This window comes from Notolabrus celidotus, chromosome 10, assembly GCF_009762535.1.
Source record: "Notolabrus celidotus isolate fNotCel1 chromosome 10, fNotCel1.pri, whole genome shotgun sequence".
Lineage (NCBI taxonomy): Eukaryota > Metazoa > Chordata > Actinopteri > Labriformes > Labridae > Notolabrus > Notolabrus celidotus.
In genome coordinates, this window is record NC_048281.1 from 16,123,309 (window position 1) to 16,133,969 (window position 10,661).

General features: G+C 39.8%; 1 protein-coding gene across 1 annotated transcript; it reads right to left on the bottom strand.

Annotated features, from left to right (window-relative positions):
* Positions 1-537: 537 nt before the first annotated feature.
* On the bottom strand, positions 538-8,401 carry phgdh (phosphoglycerate dehydrogenase). The gene is made up of 12 exons (XM_034693828.1): positions 8,125-8,401; positions 5,911-6,062; positions 5,768-5,833; positions 5,612-5,666; positions 5,353-5,451; positions 5,128-5,260; positions 4,893-5,041; positions 4,307-4,459; positions 3,230-3,368; positions 2,817-2,944; positions 2,503-2,725; positions 538-1,126 (listed from the first exon to the last, which is right to left on the bottom strand). The coding sequence occupies exons 1-12, from the start codon at positions 8,260-8,262 to the stop codon at positions 972-974; spliced, it is 1,590 nt and encodes a 529-aa protein (XP_034549719.1). The 5' UTR covers positions 8,263-8,401; the 3' UTR covers positions 538-971.
* Positions 8,402-10,661: the final 2,260 nt, after the last annotated feature.

Below are 10,661 nucleotides of genomic sequence, written 5' to 3' on the forward strand. Positions count from 1 at the left end.
GAAACAGGGAGAAAATATTTAAAATGATACGTATCATTCTTCATTTCAAAAACCTCTAACACGGGCTGAAGATATGACCATGGGTGCTCAGGTGGAGAATTATAGCCATCATTACCACCTCTAAATGAACTGCCTGATCTGAGTGAAAGTTGCTCTGTGTGTTTGCTCCACGTTCAACCGTGGAGATCAGATTTCAGAAAAGAGAAGGAAATTCATGAGCTGACTTCAAAGCTAAAGTAGTGAGTAACCAGAGCACTGATAGAAATGTAGTGGAGTAAAAAGTACAATAATTGTCTTCTGAGTGTAGTGGAGTAAAAGTAATACGTTCCCAAAAAAAATAATACTCAAGTAAAGTACAGATACTCCAAAAATGTACTTAAGTACAGTACTGAAGTAAATGTACTCTGTTACTGTCCACCACTGGAAATAACATTGTTGTCTTGACTGGGTTTCTTTTAGAATGAGACTTTTTGAAGTAAGCATGTCTATAGGGTTCGACCCTGCTGTGTAATGTACATACAAAAACATTCAACAATGTGATCTTGACCAAATGGCACTTTAAGGTTTTATTACTGGGCTGCTGTATTGGATTGCATTTAAACTGTACAGGTGTGCTTTACAGACCATCAATTTAGTGAAGTACAATCTCTATGAATCTGGAGAGGTGAGAGTGTGAACTTCACTAAAGGAATTAACACTTAGGGGACAGTAGCTCAAAAGTTCTACAGTATTTAAAGTAAGTGTACTTTATTATTTTACATCTCTGCTTAAAAAGGTCAAACAATAAAGTGAACAGCACACAAACGAAACATTTAATGGAGATTTACTTATGTAATTCAAAGTGCATGTAAACAACCTAAACACTGGAATGTTATCAAAAATTCAACTTCTAAACAAGTTGTTAGTTGTAAACGCAGGGACCATGATGGGTCATTGAGAATGAGAACTTTTTTTTTTCAGATGACTGCCATTTAAATGGCGAGCTGTGCTGCTTCCTTCACCAGAGGCTTCAAGGCACTGAGGTCACGCAGGAGGGAGGAGACCCCAACACAATACCACAGATCCCCGGTGCGGTCTGCAGGAGCGCTGAAAGACTCAATCTCCACTCCCTCTGAGGCCAGACGTCCTAAACAAAGAACAATCAAAGAGTGAAAAAGGTGTGATTTGAAAAGAAAAACACTGCCTCTTATTCCATGGAGGTCATAATTCAAAACCACCTTTCATTCAAACGGATATTAAAAAAACAGCATAGACAGTGCCTTACCACCTTAAACATAACTATCACTTTCAGTGGCTTTAAACTCAGCTACATCTTCTCTTTATGTTCCACTGCTATATTCAATCTTTGAAGAAGCTACTGAGAAATAATGTGTTGAAATACTACCGTTATAAAATTAAGCCTTCATTCATGTGTGAGAAAATGTGTTTGAAGATACATTATCAAACCAAAATCATGGACAGGTATGCATATCAAAATTGCTACGGGTAATAACTGCACCTTACATGCTCCTTATGTAGGAACCAAGGACTTTAGAGACAGAAGTTTTCTCTTCCTTGTCACACAGATTGAGTGATTAACAAATAAAGATGAGAAAACAATTTATCAGCTATAGGAGCACCACTTTCTTCTGCCCTAAACTTTTGTGATGATTAAAGAGTCAAATAGTAATAGACTAGATCTTTGGCTTACAAGCAAACAATAGGATAGTCTCAAAGGCCTGGAACAGAGGAAAAGATTGATTCGTCTTTTAAAACTTAAACGTTTCTCTACTATTGTACAGAACATGTTTTGTATGAGACATAGACCTAAAAGTCTGATTGAGAATGTGAGAATAACGTACAACTCTTTTCCTTTTTATTGGGATTTTGAGTCATTGATTGAAAATTGAAATTTCTCTTCAAATTGATACTTTATAGTGAACGGTAGACGTAAATCTAATTCATAAATGGCTATCGAGATTGTTGCTGGTACCTAAATTGGCTTTTGACTGATCACTCTTTACAGGTTCTACATATGACACAGATTTTGTAGGCCAAGATTTAGGATGTCAGAAGCGTTCTTGGTTCCATTTGAGGACTGAGTAGTACATTTCAGAAGCTTTTCTGTGGGTATTTAAGGTATGCATAAAAACAGCTGTATGGAGAGCATCTGGAAAACATTACCCTTAACATAATCCTGTTTAGAGTTCAAGAGGGGTTGACTGAATAACTATTTCCTACAACGGAGACAACACTGTTGCTCCACTGCCATCATTTGACATGGAACAAACATGCTAGTGCCATGTATTAGATCAAATCATGTAGATCAACCTTTGAAAAGCTCTCAGCTTTGACCTTATTCTAACAACTTTCACTACATTTCCTGCATCCGATATAAAAGTACATATTTCATAACATGTGTACATCTTTTACATTTCATTGAAAGAATTTCACATGATTGCACCTGTGCTTGCTCAGCAACAATAAACATCTTCAATCTCCAATCTTTCTGGAGTTTCTTACCAGCCACTGAGGACAGGAGCTGAGGATTTGCAGAGGCCTTGAAGAAAAGCATATTTCCAGTCAGAGAAACGGGCTGTCTGAACGCACTGCCGCTCAGCTCCAGCAGCACTGGCATACCACCTTGAACTGAACCGGTGGCTTTGAAGCTGCAGCCATTGGACATGATCTCCACCTTACACACACCGCTGCTGGCGCCATCGGACACACAGTGGCTCTGGTTTACCTGCAGGTTCAATTCATACACGTGGTAAGGTTATTCAAACAGGTTGGTTATCTGCATGCAGTGTTTCCAGAGTGAGTTGCTGTTGTTGTACCGTGATTCCAGACTCCTTAGCAAGGCTCAGAACGTTGATGAGATTTGGGCAGCAGCCTGATTTGTGATTCAAGAGCCCGACCAGGACAGAAGAAGTCATGTAACCAGTGGAGGACTTCATGCAATCACCTGGTTTGGAGAAAAGATTTATTTGTACTGCAAATATTGCAAGACAAATTTTTTTATCATTCTGAAAAAATTCTCAACAGCAGAATGTGCATCTTCATAAATCTATATTAAACCATCTACTACTGGCATTCTTGGGTCAACCACTGCGGCTGTTTCACAATCATACCACCAGAGGGAGAAAGAACACTGAAACAACATTATCCTCCCCCTATACACCTCTCCTCTGCTCTGGTTGCTTCTTCTCTGTACTGTTCACTGAAAACTGGTTAGACCAGTGGTTTTTACCTTGAGTAGTGATTACGACATGACTGAACGGTTTCTCAGCAGTAGTGCATGACTGCAGCACGGCTCCCACAGCTTCGCCCAGTTTGATCAGCTGGTGAGACTCTGGGGAAAATGTGCTGGCCAAAACCTGAGCATTTACCTGTTAGAAAAAAAAGCAGGTGACAGGAGTGGGTTTCAGTAAATGTGGCTCTTCTACATGGGAGCCTTTGAAAAGAAAACCCTTAAAACAAATACAAAAACATCGCATTAAAATATGCTGATGTACTCTACTCAGCCACTTTGATGCACTTCAGTCACTCTGGGTTGAATTTAGCTGTCATGTGCCTTATTGGAAGTGACGCAGAAGACACTTTGAAATCCAAATTTATTAGCCAGAGCGTCAAAACTGAGACACATCTGTGTCTTCATCTAATAAGAATCTCTTTGAATAAAAACATCTTTTGCTGGGGCTTTTTGTCTTCTCTCAGGCTTAGAGTTTCATTCCTACAGTTTAGAGCCACACTTAATTCCTATATCAGCCTATATGAGCCCCATATTCAGCCTGTATGATGTGTATAAAGGCTTCTTCAGTCATCTGTGATGACAAAACGCTGCTGTGAGTGCTGCAGTGATTTTAAACAGGTTTTTTTATTTGTCCCTTGAAAGTCCTGTACTGTGCTCAATAGCTTTGATTTAAGAAGAGGAAGAAGAAGAAGAAACGTACTTTATGAAATTGAATTTTCACACTCACGCACAGTTTTGGTGTATATACATACAATTTTATGCACAAACATGCAGTGGCATGCACTTAGGGAGAGATGTCAGAGTGAGGATGCTGCCATCAACCAGCGCACCGAGCAGTTTGGGGTTCAGTGCCTTGCTCAAGGACACATCGGCAGTGCCCAGGCAAGTGAACCAGCACCTCTCCAGCCACCAGTCCACTTGCCAAACTTCGTCCATGCTGGGACTTGAACCGGCGACCCTCCAAGCCCCTATGGAATGAGCTACTGCCACCCATTATATATTAATAGTAGAACTAAAGGTCTGATTCGTAGTTTCTAAGATTGCAAAAGTATTAAAAGACAGAGTGGAACTTACTGCTCCAACCAGCTTTGCGCCGTTCACCATGTCTACAATCTGCAGAGCGATGTCCTCCCCGCAGCGAGCCTGAGCCTCCTTTGTGCTGGCCCCCAGGTGAGGACAGCTGATGACATTGGGGTGCTCAACCAGTGCGCGGTCCGCAGGAGGCTCCTGATGCCAAACAGATACAAGAAGTAAGATACAAGCTCTGACATCTCTTTCACTAGTGACGGAACAAAACAAACTCTTTCCACAAGGTAGTCCAGGCCAAGACAGCAGCATAAAAATGTCACTAGTTCATCTAGTTTAAAGTGACCCTGTAACTCAGAATAAAATAAGGAAGCAAAAACATTTAAAACACTTTTACCAAAGACAGAGTAAGATAGTTTTAGGAGTCAGAAGAGAACATTAAGGAAACAGTTTATGTAGTATGGCCTTGTACAGAAAAATGTACCAATGTTCTATTTTATGGTTGGATAAGGAAGACAAAGCAACTCTCTGATTCAAGATGAAATGATGTGTGCTGAAACCCAAACCAGAAGCAAATCACAAGGTCGTAATCTGAAAAATTAGATTTGTTGTATCTGAACATGAGTAATCTTACCTCAACAAAGACATCAAGCCCCGCTCCTCCACACTGTCCAGTCTGCAGAGCTCTGAGGAGAGCAGCCTCGTCAATGATACCTCCTCGTGCACAGTTCACAACCTTCACTCCTTTTTTGCATTTTGCAAATGATTTATCATTGAGCAAGCCTAGGACAGAAGAAGAAAACGTATTCCCACATTTTTAATTACTGGTTTTGTTGGCTGTATAATGAGGAGACCTGTGTTAAACTCACCAACAGTAGAGGGCATCAAAGGAGTATGGACAGTGATGTAGTCACAAAGCGGCCAGAGCTGCTCCAATGACATCTGCTCAACCCCCCAGCTGGCCGACACCTCAGAAGGAGTGATTGGATCGTAGCCGATAGTCTGAGTAAAGAAGGAGCATCCAAATATTACAAACACAACCAACCACTCAGAAATGTGGGTGCACAATCTTATCATACAGTCTCATAACTTACCCTCATGCCAAATGACTGCATTCTTGAGGCGACTTCCTTTCCTATTCTTCCAAGCCCGACTATTCCAAGCACCTTTCCGTACAACTCTGCACCCATGAACTGTAAAATTAGCAAGAAAAACAAAGATCAAAACCAGTACAAAAACTGTGAGGCATCACATCTGATTAGTGATGAAGAGCTGGACAACGGGGCCAATCATGCAACAGTAATCGCTTTGTGTTCAAACAGCACACAGCAGCAAACTCAAATCTCTGCTGACCTTTTTACGATCCCAGTTGCCTTGCTTCATCGACATTGCAGCTTGCGGCACATGTCTAAAAAAAACAGAGTGGTAGAATAATGGCACTTTAGCAGCACATCAATATAAAAAACAAAGGAGTGTGCACATTGCCCGTAATAACATGTCTCGTCTTGCCTTGAGAGGCTCATCAGCAGGGTGCATGTAAGCTCTGCAGCACTGATTGTGTTGCCACTCGGTGTGCTGGGGAAACAATCCACAGTTAATGTACAAGTGTGATTTATAGTGAAGGCAGATTTTTGCAATGATAAGAGACTTACTTCATGACAATGATACCCTTCTTGGTGGCTGCATCAACATCCACATTGTCGACACCGGTCCCCGCTCTCCCGATGATTTTGAGGTTATCAGCAGCATTGATGACATCAGCTGTTACTTTTGTTGCAGATCTTACAACAAGGCCATCGTATTTCTGGGATAGGAAGAAAAGGTTTCAGTTAACCAAAGTCTAAGGATTACACTTAGTCTGTTTGTGGGTGTACTTTGATTTTTACCAGTAGAGCATAATAAAATATGGTGTGATGAGGTCATTAGATCTTTGCCTTGTATCTTGACTGGTTGCTCTGACATCTGAGGGAGCCTTTTAATCTTGTAGTCAGTGTGCACACTTACATATGTTTCTACTCCGTCGCCCTACCTAACCTTGACCAAAACTGCCCTATAAAAAGCGGCTCAAGTTCCTCTTCAAGATAGACTCTGGTGTGGCTTATTCGTTGTGTGGAAACAAGCAGACAAACCCAAAGGCCTGTTTCAACAAAGCTATCAACCCATCAGTGAAAGTGATCTGTCAATGATACACAAGTTCATTTTCTAACTGCGGTAACACATTTGTGTGTTAGCTAACATGTGGATTTTCTCTCATAAAGAGAAGGGAAGTTAATCCTGAGGTGTGTTTAGCTGGTGTTTGTTTAGGCACATACTCAGTAAGTAATGAGTGAAAGGTAGCATCAATGCAGTAGCTGTTCTTGAGTGTTACTCAGGTTAAAAAAATCATTGTGTGTCCGAAGGCTTGTCTGTTAGTGACTTTTATAATAATAATAATAATAATAATAATAATAATAATAATAATAATAATGAATTTTATTTATCATGCACTTTACATTTGGAGCAAATCTCAAAGTGCTACAGGGCATAATAAAAGGGCAGTAAGAATAAAAACAGGGTTAAAGACAAACAGTAAAATGCAGACACTTGTTAAAAACACTGTAGAAGGTCAGATAAAAGCTATGGGTAAAACCAGGGAAATAAAAACTAGGATAAAGCCCTCTGAAATAAGAGCATGTTTAGTCCTTTTTTAAAAGGGTCAGTGGTCTGTGGTGACCTCAGGTGGTATGTAAATGAGAGCAGTCCAGTGCAGCTTCACTTTTTTCTTTATAACATGAGGTTAAAATGCTCACAAATTACAGTAATGGAAAATGTCAGATGAAGTACTTCTCATTGAACTTCATGTTGTTCGTCAAGTCTGTGCTTGTTTATTTCTTAAAGGCACAGGAACATGAACCACAACTAAGACAGCTTTATTTCATTGAAGCTGCTTTCTCTGGACAAAAAAAAAAAAAGAAGCTTTGGGTGTGACTGTGTAGTTTAAGAGACTTGAAAGATTATTTAAGTAGGATTCAATAGCTTATAGCAGAGGGGTTGCAGAGTGCAACCAATGAACTGCTCCCCAAATCCTTCCTTTTTAAGTGTGTAGGCTAGGAGAACAGACTTTAGCCACAAAAATGTGAGGAACCTGTTTCTCAGGGCTCACTTTCTAGCTTTAAAAGGCTCATTACAAGGAAGTTAAAATGCAATATTCTTATTTTAAGGTAGTTATACACTGATGAAACTCATTAGAATATCATATTCCATGTTTGCTGATAGATTCTTCACAATCTTTCACTGTCCTTTAATTAGTTGGGGAGGACCAGAGATTGGCCTTTCGTTTAAAAAGTGGAACACCATGTTCAGTTCTGTCCCAGTAGAGAGTTAGTCCAGCCCTGAATATACTGCACATTGTGTGTAAATCAAACGGATTGTTTATTTGACACATTTTCACAAAGGGGAATCACGGTTTTATTGTATGCACATCATCTGCATTATGCTGCATGGAGCCTGCAGCATGTGGTTCTCACACACAGTGATGGGGGACTCGGTAAAGTAAGGGATGAGTTGCATCAGCTTCAGAAGGGGCGGTACTAACATGTACAATCAAATATGTCACCTAAGCATTGCAGAAACGTGTCCGAGTCAGAGGAAAATAGTTTAGTACACTACCCTAAAATCCATATCCTATACATATCTGCAATGTTCTCCGAAAGATAACTGCAGGTGCTTTGGGGATTTTGCTTTACGAACACTTCTCCCAAGACAAAAACACGAGCTTTTGCAGAGATGCTAGCAAACGTGCGTCTGAACTTTCTGCTGCGAAGAAGACAATAAGAAACGCCGGATTCAGGTGAAATATTATGTGCAATTCTGTGTGCAAAGCTTACCCTTATCTCAGCGATTAGTTCATCCTTCTTCATGTTCTGTTTCTCCGTCACTTGGATGCCATTTTCCTCCAGTATGGCCCTACAGCGGGGGTCCACACTTTCACTGATGAGTACAGTCTTTATGGAGACAGGGGCCATCTTGGGAGCTTATAGTGGGAGCTTGGTGCTGCTGATTCGGCTGCTGATGTCTCTCCGTGAGGTGATATGATGGACAAGGGAAGTTACTTTCCCTCTGTTGCTTTTGAATGGTTATCTAGCATTAATGCCAGCCCCCTTTCAGATGAAACCCGCCCCTCGTGCATCTCCTGCTCTGACGTCACGCAAAGAAAGGCATCCAGACTGCTGGAGACCAGCTGAAGGAAAGTTAGGGGAGAAAGGTGAAATTTAGGACATTAACAGCAGTGAAAGTAGTTGGTTTTTGTTTTTTTTTCCCAATATATGTTTTTATTATTTTATACGGAAGAGGATTAGGGCCACTGAAAAAAAAAATTAAGGTCAACATTTTTTTTAAAATTATTATTCTGAGAATAAAGTCAGAATTCTGAGAATAAAGTCAGAATTCTGAGATTAAAGTCAGAATTCTAAGATTAAAGTCAGAATTCTGAGATTAAAGTCAGAATTCTGACTTTATTCTCTGAGAATAAAGTCAGAATTCTGACTTTAATCTCAGAATTCTGACTTTAATCTCAGAATAATAATAAAAAAAAAAAATTGACTTTAGTTATTTTTTTTTCAGTGGCCCTAATCCTCTTCCGTAATTTTATCATTTTCAGAACATAACAACAAAATTCAGGCTCATTTTGTGTACAAAGCAGATTTTCAGACAAGGATATGTACTGTCACCCCTTCCCCCAAGCACAGAAAAAAACAAAAAAACAAAACCCAAATAAATAAAACATAAATAAAATAATAATAACAGACCTTTGACTCAAAAAGACATGACCAAGCGGCAACCTCCAGCCTAAAATTATGAGTCCAATGCGGAAGTGCTAAAACTGCACTTCATTGAGAATCCGCTTGAGGCTGGCTCCGGAAGTACCGGAAACCACATACACACCAATTCAAAATAGATGATCTTTACAGCAGAAATAAACATGTTTACAGCCTGGTACAAAAGACGAGTGTAGTCTGGATAGCTCATTTCTCGATCGGCACACACTGAGGGGGGTGATTTTTTTTCTAACGAGGCAATTTCGAAAACATTGAGAATACGATTCTTCCAATGAGAAGCACAGCTGACTTGTTTGACAGGCGGGAACACTGTAGCTGTTGTGAGGAGACTCAAAGCCCGCCTCTTTAAATCACAATCACTCGACAGCAGCAATATGACTCCCGCCAACAATTGGCCTCAGAACAGCGCTTCAGAAACAGATGGGTGACGTCACGGATCCTACGTCCATATTCTATACAGTCAACGAACATGACACATGTCAAAAAGTAAGATTAGCAAAGACAAAAGAAAGAAACAAACAAACACAAAAAGCAGAGAGAGAAAAACCAAAAAAAAACCAAAAAGAAAACACAAGTATCAGTACATAATAAGTCTTCCTCCAACTCCCATCCATGAAGAATGCATGAAAAGTGATGTTGGATTTGTCATCTTATTCAGTTCTAGGCACCGTTTTCTTCCACTCTGAAGGGTACTGGCCTTTCAAAAGTGTATGTTTGAGATCTGAAGGTAAATAATCCAGAACAGGATTCCAGATCTTAAGGAATGAGCCTTCATTGGTCCTAAGAACTACACTTATCCTTTCACAAGGCATAACATTGAAAATCTCCCTATACCACTGTGTTACTGTGGGTGGGGTATCTTTAACCCAATTTAACAGAATGCATTTGCGAGCGAGAAGCAGGAGTTTGTCCAACAATATGTAGTGATTATGAGAAAGTGTTGGGCAAACCCAATTAGAAGAGCCCTGGATCCTTTCTTATTGTGGTCTTACAAAATTCCACTCAGTTCCTTAGCTATGTGACTCCAGTACCTAGCAATTCTATTGCACTCCCAGGAATAATGATAATGAGTCCCAAGGTCTAGTAGTTTTTTATGTGGACAAAACTTACTGAAAGTCTATGTTCAAGTCTGACATTTAAAAGTACTCATTGAGCAGGTAAAGGCCCCTCTCAATGATTTCAAAGGCTATTGTTTACAAGTGGGTTACTCCTAATTCTCATACGCCGGCATGAAAGCATATTCTCCATGTTGAAGCATGGTCAAGAGGGTTCTCATTATTAGACTATATATTTACTTTACATATAGCATGCATTGTATATGGATTTATAATAGGTTTAGTGAGTTATACAAAGAAGCAACTATAAATTTCATATAATTTGAGTTAAGTAAAGATATCAGAGGCTATTGTTCTCTGTAATGCTATGGAATAAGAGTATCAAGAAGCTTACATATAAAGTACAGTCAAGTATCCATTACAAAGCAAAAGATGAATCCTAAGAGTAAGAGTCTGTAGACAAGATGTGATCACCAGCCACCAACTCACTGTGAGTGTGTGTAAAAAACTTTTCTAATTTTCTGGTGTCCT